This window comes from Mustelus asterias, chromosome 6 (genome assembly GCF_964213995.1).
Source record: "Mustelus asterias chromosome 6, sMusAst1.hap1.1, whole genome shotgun sequence".
Taxonomy (NCBI): domain Eukaryota; kingdom Metazoa; phylum Chordata; class Chondrichthyes; order Carcharhiniformes; family Triakidae; genus Mustelus; species Mustelus asterias.
This window is the reverse complement of record NC_135806.1, coordinates 117,759,617-117,780,726: the sequence shown is the minus strand read 5'-3', so window position 1 is coordinate 117,780,726 and position 21,110 is coordinate 117,759,617. Positions and strand designations below refer to the sequence as shown.

The window sequence follows — 21,110 nt, the reverse complement described above, 5'->3', positions numbered from 1 at the left end:
TGACCGAAGCCGGGAATCGAACTGGCAATGTGAGGCAGCAGTGCTAACCACTGGGCCACCGTGCCACCCCAAAAGCTGGTAAATGCTAGCACAGACTGATTGGGCTGAAAGTCATAGAATCCCTATAGAAAGAAGCGATTCAGCCCATCGAGTCTGTACCGACCACAATCCCACCCAGGCCCCATTCCCACAACCCCACGCATTTACACTGCTAATCCCCCTGACACGAGGGTTAATTTAGCATGATCAATCAACCTAACCCCACACATCTTTGGACTGTGGGAGGAAACCGGAGCACCCGGAGGAAACCCATGCAAGACATGGGGACAACGTGCAGACTCCACACAGACAGTGACCTGCACTGTAGGATTCTGGGAGATGGTGACCTTTGCACCCTGCTCTCACCCTCTGCAATGCTGCCACTTTCTGACCAAGTCGGGCCCGGAAGGTGTGGTGCTGCAGGTTACACTATGCGACATGGAAATCTGCAGCCAAACATGTATTTAACCCCCTTTCCGGCCTGCCCCGATTTCATAGAAACATAGAAAAACTAAAGCACAAACAGGCCCTTCGGCCCACAAGTTGTGCCGAACACATCCCTACCTTCTAGACATACCTATAACCCTCCATCCTATTAAGCTCCATGTACTCATCCAGGAGTCTCTTAAAAGACCCTATTGAGTTCGCCTCCACCACCCTTGAGGGCAGCCGATTCCACTCGCCCACCACCCTCTGTGTGAAAAACTTACCCCTAACATTTCCCCTGTACCTACCCCCCAGCACCTTAAACCTGTGTCCTCTCGTAGCAGACATTTCCACCCTGGGAAAAAGCCTCTGAGAGTCCACCCGAACTATGCCTCTCAACATCTTATACACCTCTATTAGGTCTCCTCTCATCCTTCGTCTCTCCAAGGAGAAAAGACCGAGCTCCCTCAGCCTATCCTCATAAGGCATGCCAATCCAGGCAACATCCTTGTAAATCGCCTCTGCACCCTTTCAATCTTTTCCACATCCTTCCTATAGTGAGGCGACCAGAACTGAGCACAGTACTCCAAGTGGGGTCTGACGAGGGTCTTATATAGCTGCATCATTATCCCCGGACTCCTAAACTCAATCCCTCGATTGATAAAGGCCAGCACACCATACGCTGCCTTAACCACCTCCTCCACCTGCGGGGCCGATTTCAGAGTCCTATGGACCCGGACCCCAAGGTCCTTCTGATCCTCTACCGTACTAAGAGTCTTTCCCTTTATATTGTACTCCTTCATCCCATTTGTCCTACCAAAATGGACCACGACACATTTATCTGGGTTGAAGTCCATCTGCCACTTCTCCGCCCAGTCTTGCATCCTATCTATGTCCCTCTGTAACTTCTGACATCCCTCCAGACTATCCACAACCCCACCAACCTTCGTGTCGTCGGCAAACTTACCAACCCATCCCTCCGCTTCCTCATCCAGGTCATTTATGAAAATGACAAGGTCCCAGAACAGATCCCTGGGGCACACCACTGGTGACCGACCTCCATTTAGAAAAAGACCCATCTATACCCACTCTCTGCCTCCTTTGGGCAAGCCAGTTCTGGATCCACCAGGCAGCAGCCCCTTGGATCCCATGCCCTCTCACTTTTTCTAGAAGCCTTGCATGGGGGACCTTATCGAAAGCCTTGCTAAAATCCATATAAACCACATCTACCGCTTTCCCTTCATCAATGTGTTTAGTCACATTTTCGAAGAACTCCACCAGGCTCGTAAGGCACGATCTGCCCTTGACAAAGCCATGCTGAGTATTCTTGAGCATACTAAACCTCTCTAAATGCTCGTATATCCTGTCGTTCAGGATCTTCTCCATCCGTTTACCAACCACTGAGGTTAGACTCACCGGTCGGTAATTACCTGGGCTATCCCTATTCCCCTTCTTGAAAATAGGAACCACATCCGCAATCCCCCAATCCTCCGGCACCTCTCCCATCTCCATCGACGACGCAAAGATCATCGCCAGAGGCTCTGCAATCTCCTCCCTCGCCTCCTACAGTAACCTGGGGTACATCCCATCCGGACCCAGCGACTTATCTATCTTGATGCCATTCAAAGATTCCAGCACTCTTACTTAAAGTCCACATACTCAATCCTTTCAGTCCACCGCACACCCTCAGTACATCCACCTCGGTCCTTCTCCTCTGTGAAAACCGAGACAAAATACTCATTGAGCACCTCTGCCATTTCTACTGGTTCCGTACAGACTTTCGCGCCTTCACCTTTTATAGGCCCTATTCCATCACGTCTCATCCTTTTACTCTCCATATTTATAGAACGCCTTAGGGTTCTCCTTAATCCTACCTGCCAGGGCCTTCTCGTGACCCCTTCTGGCTCTCTTAATTTCCTTCTTTAGTCCCTTCCTACAAGCCGCATACTCTTCTAAATCCCTATCTTCGCCAAGCTCTCTGAGCCTTTTGTACGCTTTCCTTTTCTTCTTGACTAGGTCCCGCACAGCTTTTGTGCACCACGGTTCCTTTAACCGACCAACACCTCCGTGTCTGCTCGGAACGTTGTCCTGTAGAACTCTAGACAGACATTCCTTGAAAAACTGCCATCTCTCTTCAGTACATTTCCCCAAGAATACCTCCTTCCAATTCACTCCTCTAATTTGCTGTCTAATGTCTTCATAATTCCCCTTACTCCATATCAACACTTTCCTAGCTTGCCTGATCCTCTCTTTTTCCAATGCAAGCCTAAAGGAGATAGAGTTATGATCGCTATCCCCAAGATGCTCTCCCACAGAGATCTGACACCTGTCCAGGTTCATTGGTCAGTATCAGATCAAGTACAGCCTCTCCTCTTGTAGGCTTGTCCACATGCTGTGTCAGGAAACCCTCCTGAACACACCTAACGAACTCTTCCCCATCCAATCCCCTTACCCTAGGGATATTCCAATCTATGTTTGGGAAATTAAAGTCTCCCATCACAACAACTCTGCTATTACTGCATCTCTCCAGGATCTGTTTCCCTATCTGCTCCTCCACCTCCCTGTTACTATTGGGCGGCCTATAGAAAACTCCCAGCAAAGTGACCGGCCCCTTCCCACTCCGAACCTCCACCCACAGAGACTCGGTGGACAATCCCTCCACAGCATACACCTTCTCTACAGCTGTGACACTATCCCTGATCAGCAGTGCCACTCCACCCCCTCTCTTGCCTCCTCCCTGTCCTTCCTGAAACATCTGAATCTCGGCACCTGGAGTATCCAGTCCTGTCCCCGAGACATCCAAGTCTCCGTAATGGCCACCACATCACACTTCCAGGCATCGATCCACGCTCTGAGCTCATCCCCTTTATTCACTATACTCCTGGCATTAAAGTAAACACATCTCAATCCTTTGGTCTGAGCTCTCCCCTTCTCTATTCCCTGTCCATCCGCCCTCTTGCACCGCCTATAACCCTTCTCTGTTTGCGAGCTACCTTCCTCACTCTCAGTCACCTCATTTTGATCCCCTCCCCCCAACCTATCTAGTTTAAACTCTCCCCAGTAGCCTTAGCCAACCATCCTGCCAGGATATTGGTCCCCCTGGGATTCAAGTGCCACCCGTTTTTTGTGTACAGGTCACACCTGCCCCTGAAGAGATCCCAATGGTCCAGGAACCTGAATCCCTGCCCCCTGCACCAGTCCCTCAGCCACACATTCATCCTCCACCTCACTCCATTCCTGTCCTCACCTTCCCGTGGCACAGGCAGCAATCCTGAGATTACTACCTTTGCTTTCCTCCTCCTCAGCTGTCTCCCTAATTCCCTATACTCTCTTTTCATGACCCCTTCCCCCTTCCTTCCCACATCAGCGGTACCAATATGTACCGCTGCCTCCGGCTTCTCTCCCACCCACCTCAGGATTTCTGGGACTCGCCCAGCGACATCCTGGATCCCAGCCCCAGGGAGGCAGACCACCATGCGAGACTCCCGCCTGCCTCCGCAAAATCGCCTGTCCGTCCCCCTGACTGTCGAGTCCCCGATTAATACTGCCTTCCTCCTCTTTTCCTTAGCCCTCTGAGTTACAAGGCCGGACTCCACCCCAGAGACACGGCCACTGCTGCTTCCCCCAGATGGGCTGTCCCCCCCAACAGTACTCAGGCAGGAGTACTTGTTGTGTAGGGGCACACCCACCGGGGTGCTCTCAATCACCCGAGCTTTACCCTTCCTGGCCGTCACCCACTTGGCCTCCTCCCGTGGCCCTGGTGTGACCACCTGATGATAGCTCTTGTCTATCACCACCTCATTCTCCCTTAACAGCCTAAGATCCTCGAGCTGCAGTTCCAGCTCCCTAACACGGTCCCTCAGGAACCGCAGCTCGACACACCCCTCACAGATGTGGATGTCCGGGAGGCCAGGTGCCTCCAGGACCTCCCACATACTGCACTGCGAACAACACACTGGCTTAACACTCATATTTCACCCCTCCATCCAGACCCCTCCATCCCTGCAGACGCGACCCCACCCCCTGCAGTGCCGGCCTCCCCAGCAGGCTGACCCCCCCCCCGCCCCTCCCCCAGCTGACACCCCAAATGGCCTCCTTCTGCACTGTAGGATTCTATGATTCTAAGCCTCAGGATAGAGTATTTAAAAGTTAACTTTGGTAGCTGATGTGGCTGGCATGATAAAACAGAAAGTTACCTTAGGGAGAATAGCTAACAATTACTCGTAACTAATTATGCTGAAAATTCAATATCACCTGGTGTTTCTTAGTCTGTGCTTTTCACAGGAATCTGAAGTTACAAAATCCAAATACTAATTTCAACATAAAGTGATATATTGCCCACATTGTCTATGTGTACACAATATCCAATTCTGAACTGATTAACACCTATCGATTCCTGTTGAGTAATTTTCAAGCAGTAATACCTCGAGCTGAGTGATATTTGTGAATTAACAGTGTTCGGTTTCTTATTTCTCTTTATTTTGGAATTTGAGTGTTGTTGACGAGCCCCTTTCTTCAATTGCTGCAGTCCATATGATGTAGGTACACCCACAGTGATGTTAGGGAGGGAGTTCCAGGATTTTGACCCAGCGACAATAAAAGAACCACAATATATTTCCAAGTCAGGATGAAGGGGAATCTGCAGGTGGTGGTGTTCCCAGGCATCTGCTGCCGTTTCCCTTCCTGTTGATAAAAGTCGTGAATTTAGAAGGTGCTGTCAAAGGAGGTTTCGCAAGTTTCTGCGGTGCCTCTTGTCCCTGGTACACACAGCTGCCACTGGGCACGTGTTACGGAAAGTGAATGTTAATCGTAGTAGATGGAGTGCCAATGAGTGTCTTTGTCCTGGATGGAGTTTAGAAGGATGAGGGGGGGATCTCATTGAAACTTACAAAATAATGAACGGTCTGGATAGAGTAGGCGTGGGGAAGATGTTTCCATTAGTAGGTGATACTAGGACCCGAGGGCACAGCCTCAGAGTGATGGGACGACCCTTTAGAACTGAGATGAGGAGAAATTCCTTCAGCCAGAGGGTGGTGAATCTATGGAATTCATTGCCACAGAAGGTTGTGGAGGCCAGGTCATTGAGTATATTGAAGACAGAGATAGATAGGTTCTTGATTGGTAAAGGGATCAAAGGTAATGGGGAAAAGGAAAAAATCTGGTTGAGAAACTTATCAGCCCTGATTGAATGGCGGACCACACCTGATGGGCCGAATGGCCTAATTCTGCTCTTATATCTAATGGTCTTATGGATGGTGTTGAAATTCTTGAGTGTTGTTGGCGCTGCACTCATCCAGCCAAGTGGAGAGTATTCCAACACACTCCTGACTTGTGTCTTGTAGACGGCGGATAGATTTGAGGATTCAGGAGGTGAGTTACTGTCCACAAAATTTCCAGCCTCTGACCAGCCCTTGTAACCATAGTATTTATGTGGCTGGACCAATTCAGTTTAGGATCTATGGTAATCCCCAGGATGATACATAGTTGTGTTATATGGATGTTACTCAGGCAAAGCAACAAATTTGAGATCTTTCTGTGTGATGCGGTACCATATAAATAGAAATATTTGTATTATTATTCAAAACTATGCCAGTAGAAGGTTGCCCAGAGGGGCAAGGTTTAAAGGAGATATACGAGGCAGGTTTTTTACACAGACCGTGGTGGGTGCCTGGAACTCGCTGCCGGGGAAGGTAGTGGAAGCAGATATGATAGTGACTTCTAAGGGGCTTCTGGACAAATACATGAATAAGATGTGAATAGGGATATGGTCCCCGGAAGAGTAGGAAGTTTTAGTTCAGTCGGGCATCATCGCTGGTGCAGGCTTGGAGGGCCGAAGGGCCTGTTCCTGTGCTGAATTTTCTTTGTTCTTTGTTCTTAGAAATAAACAACATATTTCTTTGTTCTTTTCCAGTTTGACCTTCATTGTTTCGACTACATTGGAAGCTTACACGTTCTAATTATGGATGATGTTCTCCTCCATCCAAATACCACTGACCAGCTCTGTCAGGCATTGTCAGAGACTGACATCGTTGAGCTTTCTTTGAGGAACACACACCTGAAAGTACAGAACACTACCTTTGTTGGACTAAACAAAACAAACCTGACGTCCCTGGATCTGTCCAACAACAGGTTAACTACGCTGCAGGATAATTCGTTTGAGTGGTTGCGTAACTTAGAGTACCTGCACCTTGAGAACAACAGCATTGGACATATCACCCGCAAAACATTTGCTGGACTGGGAAATTTAAAGTCTCTGAACTTGAAAAAAGGCCTCAAGGGGCAGAACGTCCGGACTGAAGCAGAATCTCTCATTGACGATTACTCATTTCAGGGGCTGAAAAACCTGGTGCAACTCAATCTGGAGGGCAACAGTATAGCAGGCATAAGGGCACATACGTTCTCCGGCCTGACCAGTCTGCAATATCTTAGCCTGTACAACTGCCTGGTCGATTTAAAAACCATCAGTAATGAAACTTTCGTCTCTCTTGCCGAGTCTCCCCTTGTCAATCTCAATCTGACGAAAACAAAAATTTCCAAGCTGCATGGCGGAGCTTTCTCCTGGTTCAAGAGCCTGAAAAAACTGGACATTGGTCTCAATTCCATTGCTCAGACCCTGACGGGAGAGGAATTCCGGGGTCTCGGTGAGGTCGAGGAAATATACCTGTCGTACAACACGAAGTTAGCTTTGACCCCATCGTCCTTTGTTCATGTCCCTTCCATGAAAACCTTGATGCTGAGCAAGTCAAATATCGTCTCGCTGAACTTTCAACCCTCGCCATTTGATCCGCTTCGCAACCTCACGGTCCTTGACCTTAGCAACAATAATTTAGCCAATCTGGATAAAGATGTCTTCCGGGAGCTCCAGCAGCTTCGAGTTTTGAAGTTGCAACACAATAACTTGGCACGGCTCTGGAAGAGTATTAATCCTGGTGGTCCGGTTCTTTACCTAAGCAGAATGAAGGAGCTCCAGATACTTGATCTGCAAACCAATGGGTTGGACGAGCTCCCAGAGAAAGCGTTTCAAGGACTGTATAAACTCAGTGTTTTAGATTTAAGCTTGAACAACTTAAATTTTCTTCCAGATGGTGTTTTTAATGACTTGCGATCTCTCAAGTTACTACATCTGCAGAAAGATCTGATCACCTCTGTCGAGAAAGGTGTTTTTAGCCAAGTATTTAATAACCTAACGGCTCTCTACATGGGATTGAATCCTTTTGACTGCACTTGTGAAAGTATTTTCTGGTTTGTTACCTGGCTTAATAAGACCAATTGCAGCATCCCTCACTTAAATAGTCAATACATTTGCAACACCCCACCGAGTTACCACAACCGAACGGTCATATCTTTTGACATATCTTCCTGCAAAGACGCCGCCCCTTTTGAGGGTGCATTCATAATCTGTAGCAGCGCGATACTTGGCTTCATATTCACTGTGCTTCTGGTTCAGTTTCAGGGGTGGAGGTTCGAATTCTACTGGAACGTTTCTGTCAACCGGGTATTTGGCTTTAAGGAGATAGACCATCAGGAAGTTCAATTTGAGTACGATGCTTACATTATTCATGCCAAGAATGACGCTGACTGGGTCAACGACTACTTGTTGCCCTTGGAGCAACACGACCAAACTGTGTTCCAGTTTTGTTTGGAAGAAAGGGACTCCGAGGTCGGAATTTCTGAGCTGGAATCCATTGTGAACAGTATAAGCCAGAGCAGAAAAATCATCTTTGTCATGACTCACGAGCTTTTAAAGGACCCCTGGTGCAGAAGGTATGCTCACTTTCATTACGTATTTACAAAGTATTCACGGGAGCAAAACAGGCCGACATGTCTTTGCTGTTATCTACACGGGCCATCTCCCATCCACTGACGCTGGGCTGCCTGACAGTGATTTTCATTGCCCTGGTCCCATAACGGGAGGGCAAAGGTTCACTGGGTTGATGTGCAAATCTTATCGGGTCAGGAGAAATATCCAATGCCCTACATCATATGTTGCTTTTCTGATTGCAGGTTCAAGGTGCATCAAGCCATGCAGCAAGCTATTCTGCAAAGCCGCGATGCAATCATTTTGATATTTTTACAAGACATCCCTGATTATAAATTACACCAGATGCTCTGCCTCCGAAGAGGAATGTTCAAGTCGCACTGCATTCTGTCCTGGCCTGTGCACCAGGAGCGAATACCTGCTTTTCACCAGAAGCTTAAGATTGCGCTTGGTTCAAGTAACCAAGTCCAGTAACTTTCGAGAAATGCAATAAACACTCTTGAGTCTAATGCATGGGGTAAAAAAAGGGCTACTTTGGGGCAAGTATTAGCAACAGAAGTTTGAATAGAATCATAGAATAGTCTCCTTCTGCAGCTATTCAGCTCTTCGTATCTGTACTCTCCCTTTGCAAAAACAACTCACCAAGTGCCACTCAACGTTTCCTCCTAGCTGTGCAAATCTTTCCTCTTCCGAACATGATCCATTTCTCCTTTGAATGTTGCGATTGAACCTGCTGCCATCACACTCTCAGGCAGTGTAATCCATACCCTAACCACTCGCTCTGTAAAAAATCTTCCCCCATGTCACTTCTTTTGCCAATCACCTTAAATCGTTCCTGACAACGCCCTCTTAAATCTTCTCTGTACCTTCTCTAATGTAATTACAACCTTTCTGTAATAAGGTGACCATAAGTGCACGGAAGTATTCAAGTTGTGGCCTACAACTAATGTTTTGCATATTTCTGGCATAACCCGACCACTCGTATATTCTATGCCTCATCTAATAAAGGATTCCATATGCCTTCTTAACCATCTTATTGACCTCTCCTGCTACCTTCCAGGATCTGTAGACACTTATTCAAGGGTCTTTCACTTCCTCCACCTCTCAGTACTATCTCACTTATTATGTATTTCTTTGCATTGGTTGAACTCTCCAAGGGCTATCACCTCACATTTCTCTGGGTTGAATTCCATTTGTTACTTTTCTGCCTACTTGACCAGTCCGTTGATATCTTCCTGCAGTCTAGAGGAATCCTCCTCGATATCAACCACACAGCCTATTTTTGTGTTGTCTACAAACTTCTTGATCATTCCTACCACATTTACATTCAGATCATTAATATATATATCACAAAAAGCAGGGGACCTCATACTGAGCCTCATGGAACCCCACTGGAAACAGCTTTCCAGAATCAAGCACACCCATCAACAATTACCCTTTGTTTCCTGTAAGAAGTCTCTCAATACCAGGTTAAAGTCCAATAGGTTCATTTGGTATCACAAGCTTTCGGAGCACTGCTCTTTCATCAGGTGAGTGGTCTGAAAGCTCGTGCTACCAAATAAACCTGTTGGACTTTAACCTGGTGTTGTGAGACTTCTTACTGTGTCCACCCCAGTCCAATGCAGCATCTCCACATCATGACCTTTGTTTCCTGCCACTGGGTTAATTTTATATCCAGCTTGCTACATTCCCCTGGATCCCATGGATCAATGAGTCACAAGGTGGTAAAGGCTTAGGGCAAGTGTGCTAGGAGAGATTCTTTTCACCTGGAGGGTGTTTGGGATATGGGACTCACTGCCTGAAATTATGGTGGAGGCAGAAATCTTCAGAACATTTAAAAGGTACTTGGATATGTATTTTGAAACGCTGTAACCTACAAGGCCACAGACGAGATGCTGGAAAGTGGGGTTTGACATGGCCATTCAAGGCACAACTGAATGGCCTCCTTCTATGCTGTAAATTTCTATAATTCTATGACTCAAATCCCTTTTACAAACTCAGTAATGAATTTTGAATTGCTATTATGTCGTGTTTGGCAATACAGCAGTAAAATCGGTCATGCGCAAAACATTATTCTGTTGCCTAAGTGTTCTGGAGAATAATTAAGCAGGTTGATTGTTTATGGTACGAAGACAAATCTCCTTAACGGGACTTTATTGGGCAATTATCAGTTATAGGGAGGTGGTGGCATCATGGCAGTGTCACTAGGCTAGCATTCCAGGGATCCAGGCTAAAGCTTGGAGGACATGGGTTCAAATCTCACTATGGCAACTGGTGGAATTTAAACTCAATTCACAAAATCTGGAATATAAAGATACGCACAGTAGGGGTGACCTTGAAACTATCATTGATTGTCGTAAAAAACACATCTGGTTCACTAATGTCCTTTAGGGAAGGAAATCTGCCGTCCTTACCTGGTCTGGCCTACATTTGGTTGACTCTTAACTGCCCTCTGGTAAGTCATTGAGTTCAAGGCAATTTGGGATAAACAACAAATGCTGGCCTCACATCCCGGGTGGCACAGTGGTTAGCACCGCTACCTCACAGCACCAGGGACCCGGGTTCAATTCCGGCCTCAGGTCACCGTCAGTGTGGAGTTTGCACATTCTCCCCACGTCTGCGTGGGTTTCCTCCAGATGCTCCTGTTTCCTCCCACAGACCAAAGGTGCGCAGGTTAGGTTGATTGGCCATGTTAAATCGACCCTAGTGTCAGTGGATTAGCAGAGTAAATATGTGGGGTTATGGGAATAGGGCCTGGGGGGAAATGTGGTCGGTGCAGACTCAATGGGCCAAACGGCCTCCTTCTGCACTGTAGGGATTCTATGATTCTAAAGTATAAAACAAATTGTTTTTTGTTTCGGTGTCCCTTTAAGGGGCTAATAATTAGTTAGTTTAATTATTGGTTCATTTGTTTATTTTATTGGTACGCTGAAAATACTATGCTTCAGGGCTGCATCATCAGCCCCCAAAATGGTACTCTAATTTAATACTTGATAAGTTTCCTTGAAAGTTTAGATTTTTGGTGCAATGTCCCTTTAAGTGGCTGTTAATTAATTTATTTGTTTCTATTGTGCTCAGAAGAGTATAAAGAGATACTTTTTTTTGTTAGTATCCCTTTAAGGGGTGGTTCATTCGTTAACTCAGTAAATTGTTTTAGGTCTGTTCATAAGGGTAGAAGGAGACACTTAACGAAACCGGTTGTTGGCTGTAGAGTTCGGAGCCTTACACGTGTAGGGTGGGATTCTCTGGTCCTGCTGCAGTGAACGAAGATTTGGCTGAGTGCCAAATTCTTCGTCCTCGTTGGCAGTGGCGATGGGATGTGAATGGCTGGAGAATTCCAGCCGGGATGTTTCACTTTGTAAATAAATGCAAAGCTGAGTAAAGATTGAATTCTGGTCTCCCCCACTTCACTAACTACTGCCAGGAGTTTAATACCCAAGGTGGCAACAGAAGGGGATGTTGAAGGGACCAAGGGTGGAGGTCCGTATATTTGTGGCCGTGATGTGGAGATGGTCTGAGGTGGACAAGATGAGGGTAAAAAGAGTTTATTTCAAATAAACCTATTGGACTATAACCTGGTGTTGTGTGACCTCTCATATATTTGTGAGGGCTGCCAAAAACAGCTTCCACTGTTGCAGACATTTGGCTGGGAGAAGATTTTGCTCATTCAGATCTTAGGCCAGGAGACAGTTTTTGAGAATGATGTCAACACGGGTTTCACATAAAAGTCGGAGAGAGAAGTAATGCTGAATGTCAGCAAGGTACATATCGAAACTAACCTCATGATGCAGTGTTATTCTATCTTTCAGTATTTTATGTAAGATTTCCAAGTTTTTTAATGGTATCTTGTGATGCCAATGCTTTGTAACGTAATTGATCTATTTTCCTGCACTAAAATGTAGCATAATGTGAATATGGATGACACCACAGTGTAAAATTTATTTCTCAGTATCTAACTTAGAAAGAAACTAATGAATAAAGAGAAAAATAAATCCTTCTATCCAGAAATTCACAATTATATTTCAGTACGGGTCCAGGGAAAAAGTAAGCTGTCCCCTTCGTTTCTTGGGTATCGGGGTGTGCCAATTAACATGTCTTTGCTATTTAAACAATTGTGGAAGTTTATTAAAATTGTACTTCTGTAGTTTTTTTTTCACTGGCTTTGAGTTTTGGAGCTTTATTCATAATACTGAAATAAAGCATATTTGAAATGCTCAATCAACAATGCCTGGTGGATTTGTTCACTGAAGGGTAATATACAAAATCCTGGGATGGGACTCGAACCCAGAGCTTCTGGCTCAGAGGCAGGGTTGTTACCCACTACACCACAAGATCTGATAAAGGCAAAATACTGCGGATACTGGTATCTGAAACGAAAACAGAAAATGCTGGAGAAACTCAGCCGGTCTAACAGCAACATGGTGGCACAGTGGTTAGCACTGCTGCCTCAGTGCCAGGGACCCGGGTTCTGTTCCCGGGTCACTGTCTGTGTGGAGTTTGCATGTTCCCCCCATGTCTGCATGGGTTTCCTCCAGGTGCTCCGCTTTCCTCCCACAGTCCGAAAGACTTGCTGGTTAGGTGCATTGGCCATGCTAAATTCTCCCTCAGTGTACCCAAACAGACGTTGGAGTGTGGCGACTATGGGATTGTCACAGTAACTTCATTGCAGTGTTAATGCAAGCCTACTTATGACATGAATAAATAAACAAAACTAAGCAGCTGTGGAGAGAGAATAGAGCCAACATTTTGAGTCTGGACCAGACTCAAAACATTGGTTCTATTCTCTCTCCACAAATGGTGTCAGACCTGCTGAGTTTCTCTGGCATTTTCTGTTTTTGTGCCATAAGATCTGATGCCTTTAGCATAAAAATCTGCAAGTTTGACATATTTCTGGCTGTTTTCTCAGGTTACACAAATAGTAAAAGCCAACAGCTCTCTTAACATTGCAGATTTGAATAGAAGTTACTTGCTAAATAATGATCTATAAATGTAATATATTCCTCCCAAAACCATCTGAAGAATGCAAGTATTTGCATATTGGTGTAAAAGAAGTTTTAAAAGGTCTTGATCTTCTAAGCCACTGCTCATCTCCTCCAACATTTGAATGTGCCATCACAAAGGGGCACATAAACAGGATGTGCTTGCTTCCAACGCTTTGCTGTTTGAGATAAAACATAAGAACTAGGAGCAGGAGTAGGCCATCTGGCCCATCGAGCCTGCTCCGCCATTCAATAAGATCATGGCTGATCTTTTTGTGGACTCAGTTCCACTTACCCGCCTACTCACCATAACCCTTCATTCCTTTACTGTTCAAAAATGTATCTATCCTTGCCTTAAAAACATTCAATGAGGTAGCTTTAACTGCTTCACTGGACAGGGAATTGCACAGATTCACAACCCTTTGTGTGAAGAAGTTCCTCCTCAACTCAGTCCTAAATCTGCTTCCCCTTATTTTGAGGCCATATCCCCGAGCTCTAGTTTCACCTACCAGTGGAAATAACCTCCCTGCTTCTATCTTTCCTATTCCCTTCATAATCTTAAATGTTTCTATAAGATCTTCCCTCATTCTTCTGAATTCCAATGGGTATAGTTCCAGGCTACTCAGTCTCTACTCATAAGCCAATCCTCTGAACTCCGGAATTAGCCTAGTGAATCTCCTCTGCACCCCCTCCAGTGCCACTATATCCTTTCTCAAGTAAGGAAACCAAAACTGTACACAGTACTCTAGGTGTGGCTTCACCAGCACCTTATACAGCTGCAACATAACCTCGCTGTTTTTAAACCCCATCCTTCTAACAATGAAGGACAAAATTCCATTTGCCTTCTTAATTTGCACCTGCAAACCAACTTTTTGTGATTCATGCACAAGGACACCCAGGTCCCTCTGCACAACTGCATGCTGCAATTTTTTACTATTTAAATAATAGTCCATTTTGCTGTTATTCCTACCAAAATGGATGACCTTACATTTACCAACATTGTACTCCATCTGCCAGACCCTTACCCACTAACTTAAGACTATCTATATCCCTTTGCAGACTTTCAACATCTTCTGCACACTTTGCTCTGCCACTCATCTTAGTGTCATCTGCGAATCTTGACACACTACACTTGGTCCCCAACTCCAAATCATCTATATAAATCATAGACAATTGTGGTCCCAACACTGATCCCTGAGGCACACCACTAGTCACGAATCGCCAACCAGAAAAACACCCATTTACACCCACTCTTTGCTTTCTGTTAGTTAACTAATCCTCTACCAATGCTAATACATTACCTGTAACACCGTGAACCTTTATCTTAAGCAGCAGCCTTTGGTGCGGCACCTTGTCAAATACCTTCTGGAAATCCAGATACACCACATCCACAGGTTCCCCATTGTCCACTGCGCATGTAATGTTCTCAAAGAATTTCATCAAATTAGTCAAACATGACCTGCCCTTCATAAATCCATGCTGTGTCTTCCCAATGGGAGAATTTATATTCAGATGTCTCGATGTCTCGAAGGGGATAGATAGGGTGAACAATGGGGAGCTTTTTCCCAGGTCGGAGGTGACGATCACGAGGGGTCACGGGCTCAAGGTGAGAGGGGCGAAGTATAACTCAGATATCAGAGGGATGTTTTTTACACAGAGGGTGGTGGGGGTCTGGAATGCGCTGCCAAGTAGGGTGGTGGAGGCAGGCACGCTGACATCGTTTAAGACTTACCTGGATAGTCACATGAGCAGCCTGGGAATGGAGGGATACAAACGATTGGTCTAGTTGGACCAAGGAGCGGCACAGGCTTGGAGGGCCGAAGGGCCTGTTTCCTGTGCTGTCCTGTTCTTTGTTCTTTGTTCTATTTCTTCCTTGATGATAGATTCAAGCATTTTCCCTACTACAGAAGTTAAGCTAACCGACCTATAGTTATCCGCCTTTAGTCTACCTCCTTTTTTAAATAGTGGCGTCACATTTTCTGTTTTCCAATCTGCGGGAACCACCCGAGTCCAGCGAATTTTCCCCCACCATCTCTTTTAGAACCCTGGGATGCATTCCATCAGGGCCAGGAGACTTGACTACCTTTAGGCCCCTTAGCTTGCCCACCACTATCTCTTTAGTGATAATAGACATAGACATAGAATCCTACAGTGCAGAAAGAGGCCATTCGGCCCATCGAGTCTGCACCAACCACAATCCCACCCAGGCCCTATCCACATATCCCTACATATTTACCCACTAACCCCTCTAACCTATGCATCCTGGGACACTAAGGGGCAATTTAGAATGGCCAATCAACCTAGCCCGCACATTTTTGGACTGTGGGAGGAAACCGGAGCACCCGGAGGAAACCCACGCAGACACAGGGAGAATGTGCAAACTCCACACAGACAGCAACCCAAGCCAGGATTCGAACCCAGGTCCCTGGAGCTGTGAAGCAGCAGCACTAACCACTGTGCTAACGTGCCGCCCATAATGATAATTTCGAGGTCCTCATCAATTTTTGGCATGTTATTTGTGTTTTCCACTGTGAAGACCGACACAAAATATCTGTTCAATGCCTCAGCCATTTTCTCATTTCCAGTTATTGCATCCCCTTCTCATCCTCTAAAGGACCAATGTTTACTTTAGCCACTCTTTTTCATTTTATATATTTGTAGAAATCTTTGTTATCTATGAGATCGTACTGTCTGCTTGTCTTTATGTAAAAAATAAAATTAAATGATTTTACTGTAAATCTAAAATAATTGTAAATATTAAAAATACATAGTAGAATCATAGAAACCCTACAGTGCAGAAGGAGGCCATTCGGCCCATCGAGTCTGCACCGACCACAATCCCACCCAGGCCCTACCCCCACATATTTACCCACTAATCCCTCTAACCTACGCACCTCAGGACTCTAAGGGGCAATTTTTAACCTGGCCAATCAACCTAACCCGCACATCTTTGGACTGTGGGAGGAAACTGGAGCACCCGGAGGAAACCCACGCAGACACGAGGAGAATGTGCAAACTCCACACAGACAGTGACCCGAGCCGGGAATCGAACCCGGGACCCTGGAGCTGTGAAGCAGCAGTGCTAACCACTGTGCACAGAGAATGCAGGGAATGTTAGGTTAGCCTTTAAAGTGCAGAATCAGCATCAAAATTGTAATTTGGGGATTCAAAGCTCAATGCCCACCACACGATCATGAGTGTTTTTTTTGTATTCATTGGGCTCTTTTGCCATATCCACCTCCTCCAATGCCTCTATTCTGTTGTTGCCCAGCTTCCTAGGACTGACTCCAGGGCAAAGCAGCCTGCTTGATTAGCAACCCAAACACATTCACTTCCTTCAACACCATTGCACAGTAGCGACAGTGTGTATCATCTGCAAGATGCACTGCAGGAACTCAAGCAAGGCGTCTTAGACAGCACCTTCCAAACCCATCACACGGGTGGCACCACTGGGTGATCGGATCAAACAGCATGTTCCTTCAGTTGTTCAGCTCTCCAAATGAACAATTTATTTTGTGCCATTCTTCCATCTTCTCCCCATAACCCTGCGCATTGTTCCTTTTCAAATAATTATTACAAGATTGGAAAAAGATCCATTATCAAGATAAATACCAATGAAAGTTGGTTTAATATATTCATAAAATTATATGATACTAGTTGTCCGATCAAAAAAGACAGTAACAATGAAAATTATAAGGATTGGATTACTAAAGGATTACAGAATGCTCGTAAAATGAAAAATACAGGGCGGGATTTTCCGACCACGCTCATCCCAAAACCGGAAAATCCCGCCCAAAGTCAATGGACTTTTCGAACGTCTGCCCCTCGCCCGTTATGATTCCCATGGCGGGCGGAATAGGAAAATTCACCCCACAGTGTAGAAAGAGTTTTTTTAAACTATCAAATTAAAGGATCAGAAGAAAAATGTAAGAAACATAAAAATATTAATTTAAAAATATAAAATAATGTTTTACTAAATTACTGGAGGATAATAGAAACAATATTGAGATGTCCTGAGATGTGTAGGTTAGAGGGATTAGCGGGTAAATATGTAGGGATATGGGCGTAGGGCCTGGGTGGGATTGTGGTCGGTGCAGACTCGATGGGCCGAATGGCCTCCTTCTGCACTGTAGGGTTTCTATGATTTCTATGATATTAAAGGTACATGGAGAGTGCTTCATAGCATTACTAAAAATGATCCTCAAAACTCAAGTTACCCAAATTATTTTCTTAGAAGTTATAACATTATAAAAAATAGGAAGGAGGCCGTGGATGGCTTTAATAACTTCTATGTGAATGTTAGCTTAAATCTTGTGAAGGAAATCATTGACCCAAAGACTGAAATTGTTGCAAATTATTATATGGATGAAAATAATATATATACTATGTTTCTTGGAGGTGTTGACGAAATGATCACTGATATTGTTAAAAATTGTAAGAATTTTAAAAATTACTGATTCAAATAATATTATATGTAAATGGGGCGGCATGGTGGCAACAGTGGTTAGCACTGCTGCCTCACAGTGCCAAAGACCCAGGTTTGATTCCCAGCTTGGGTCACTATCAGTGTGGAGTTTGCACGTTCTCCCCATGTTTGCGTATGTTTCCTCCGGGCGCTCCAGTTTTCTCCCACAGTTCAAAAGACATGCTGGTTAGGTGCATTGGCCATGCTAAATTCTCCCTCCGTGTACCCGAACAGGCACCGGAGTGTGGCGACTAAGGGATTTTCACAGTAACTTCATGGCAGTATAATGTAAGCTTAACAATGTAACACTAATAAATAAACTTTAAAATTGTTAAGCAGGTTATTGATTATGCAGTAAAATCATTTACTTATATTTGAAACCTATATTTTCAAGCTGGAAAATGAAAATAGCCAAAATTATTTCATTGTTTGAAGCTGCTAATTACAGGCCAGTATCCTTACTTTCACAATGTTCTAATTTTAGAATAGTTATTTGCTAAAAGATTTGATAATTCCATTGCTAAATATGATTTACTGTTTAATAGTCAATATGTGGTCAGACCAACTAGGTGCACCTCATTAGCACTGATGGAATTAGTGGAGGAAATTACTAATGCGATAGATAAAAATGAATTTACAATAAGGATTTTTATTGAGCTTAAAAAAAACATTTGAAATAATTGATCATGGCATATTACTTTCAAAACTTGAAAGATATGGGATTAGGAGAGTAGTGAATAATTAGCTCACAAGTTATTTGGAAAATAAGCAAACATTTGTGAAAATAGATTATTGTGAATCAGATCATATGAATATTCTATTAGGGCAGCACGGTGGCACAGTGGTTAGCACTGCTGCCTCATAGAGTCAGGGACCCAGGTTCAATTCCCGGCTTGAGTCACTGACTGTGCGGAGTCTCCACATTCTCCCCGAGTATGCCTGAGTTTCCTCCGGGTGCTCTGGTTTCCTCCCACAGTCCACAGGACGTGCTGGTTAGGTGCATTGGCCGTGCTAAATTCTCCCTCAGTGTACCCGAACAGGCACCGGAGTGTCACGACTAGGGGATTTTCACAGTAACTTCACTGCAGTGTTAATGTGAGCCTCTTGTGACACTAATAAATAAACTTTATAACTTCTTTGTGGAGTCCCACAGGGATCTGTTTTGGTCCCTAAGTTGTTTATTTTATATAATAATGACATTTGTAAGGTATTAAATTTGTTTTATTTGCAGATGACACCAATATTTTTTGTTCTGGATGGAATCTTCAACAGCTTACTGAAATTGATTGCGCTGAATTAAATATATAGTCTGTCATAAATAGATTGTCATTGAATCAAAAATAAGTTTACGTTATTTAGTAATGCTAATGTAAATAAACTGGTTAATATAATCAATGTCAATATTGAAAGAGTGTTTATATATAATATATATATATTTTGGGTGTTTTAATAAACCTATGTTTTGGGGGAAACCACATATAAAATACATTCAAACAAAATTATTAAAAGAGTATTGCAGTTATGAGTAAAACCATATACATTGGATCCTGTGGGGATGATTTTGAGCCCGCACTCAGTGTGTGTGGTAATGGCGGCATGTGCTCAAAATCGGGGAGCCCTATTCACGCTGGCCAGTTGCCGGGTTTTGGCCCCTTGCCGGTGGAGCGGTGTTAAACACGCCGCAGAAAACTCATTTAATACTTTAGCGAGTACCACTAACACCTCTACCTTCTCGGGTAGCTACGGAAATTCGGCACGTCCACCACGACTCTCACCAATTTTTACAGATGCACCGTACAAAGCATTCTTTCCAGATGTATCACAGCTTGGTATGGCTCCTGCTCTGCCCAAGACCACAAGGAACTACAAAAGGTCATGAATGTAGCCCAATCCATCATGCAAACCAGCCTCACATCCATTTACTCTGTCTAAACTTCCCGCTGCCTTGGCAAAGCAGCCTGCCACGCACCCCGGACATTCTCTCTTCCACCTTCTTCCATTGGGAAAAAAATACAAAAGTCTGAGATCACGTACCAACCGACTCAAGAACAGCTTCTTCCCGGCTGCTATCATTTTTGAATGGACCTACATAAAATTAAGTTGATCTTTCGCTACACCCTAGCTATGACTGTAACGCTGCATTCTGTACCCTCTCTTTCCTTCTCCCCTATGTACTCTATGTACGGTGTGTTCTGTCTGTATAGTGCGCAAGAAACAATACTTTTCACTGTATCCCAATATGTGACAACAATAAATCAAATCACTCTCACTAGGACTTTCCCTCCCCCACCAGATATTCAGCAGCTGGCACAGATACGACAGGCCGAATGGTCTCCTGCGTTTTCATCATTCTAGGACTCAGTCCAGGTGAGAGTGCAGCAACTCAGTGTCCCCCCCCCTCAAAATAAACTGTCAAAGTACCTTTTCCACAGCTGCCCTTTATGCATGCCTCCTGTGTGTGTCTGTGACTGCAGCTGCCTGCCTGTGTGTCTGCAGGCTGCCTGCCTGTGTGTGTGCGCCTCTCTGTGTGTACCTGTGTCTGCAACCTGCCTGCCTGTGTTTGTGCCTGTCTGCAGCTTGCCTGCGTGTGTGTGTACATTGGGGAAACCATGCAGACGCTACGACAACGGATGAATGAACACCGCTCGACAATCACCAGGCAAGACTGTTCTCTTCCTGTGGGGGAGCACTTCAGCAGTCACGGGCATTCAGCCTCTGATCTTCAGGTAAGCGTACTCCAAGGCGGCCTTCACGACACACGACAGCGCAGTCGCTGACAGAAACTGATAGCCAAGTTCCGCACACATGAGGACGGCCTAAACCGGGATGTTGGATTTATGTCACATTATCAGTAACCCCCACAGCTTGCCTCCTGGACTTGCAGAATTTCACTAGCTGTTCTGTCTGGAGACAATACACATCTCTTTAACCTGTGTTGAATGCTCCCTCCACCCACATTGTCTGTACATTTAAGACCTGGCTGGCTGTAGAGATTTGCATTCTAATCAGTATTCTGTAACTTGATTTCTGTGTCTGTTTGAGAACAGATATCCACCCCATCTGACAAAGTAGCTGTGCTCCGAAAGCTTATGGTATTTGCTACCAAATAAACCTGTTGGACTTTAACCTGGTGTTGTGAGACTTCTTACTGTGCGTGTGTACCTGCAGGCTGCCTGCCTGTGTGTGTAACTGTGTCTGCAGGCCACCTGTGGGTGCGCCTGTGTCTGCAGCCTGCATGTATGTATGCCTGCAGGCTGTCTGCCTGTGTGTGCCTGTGTCTGCAAACTGCCTGCAGACTGCATGTATGTGTGCCTGTGTGTCTGCAGGCTGACTGTGTCCGCAGCTGCAGCCTGTGCATGTGTGCCTGCAGGTTGCCTGCCAGTGTCCGCAGCTGCAGCATGTGTGTGTGTGCCTGCAGGCTGTCTGCCTGTGTCTGCAGCTT

At 45.1% G+C, this 21,110-nt stretch overlaps 1 protein-coding gene across 2 annotated transcripts in view; it reads left to right on the top strand.

Annotated features, from left to right (window-relative positions):
- Positions 1-12,438, top strand: part of tlr3 (toll-like receptor 3) — a 32,719-nt gene extending 20,281 nt beyond the window's left edge. Inside the window, exons 4-6 of one of the 2 annotated variants that reach the window (XR_013498216.1) lie at positions 6,377-8,229; positions 8,470-11,472; positions 11,505-12,434. Coding sequence is in view for 1 of the 2 variants with exons in the window: in XM_078215038.1 (XP_078071164.1) it covers positions 6,377-8,229; positions 8,470-8,698 (2,082 nt within the window). In the remaining variant the exon portion in view is untranslated. Of the gene's footprint in view, positions 1-6,376; positions 8,230-8,469 lie in introns of both variants that reach the window. The other variant, XM_078215038.1, reaches the window with a different exon arrangement.
- Positions 12,439-21,110: the final 8,672 nt, after the last annotated feature.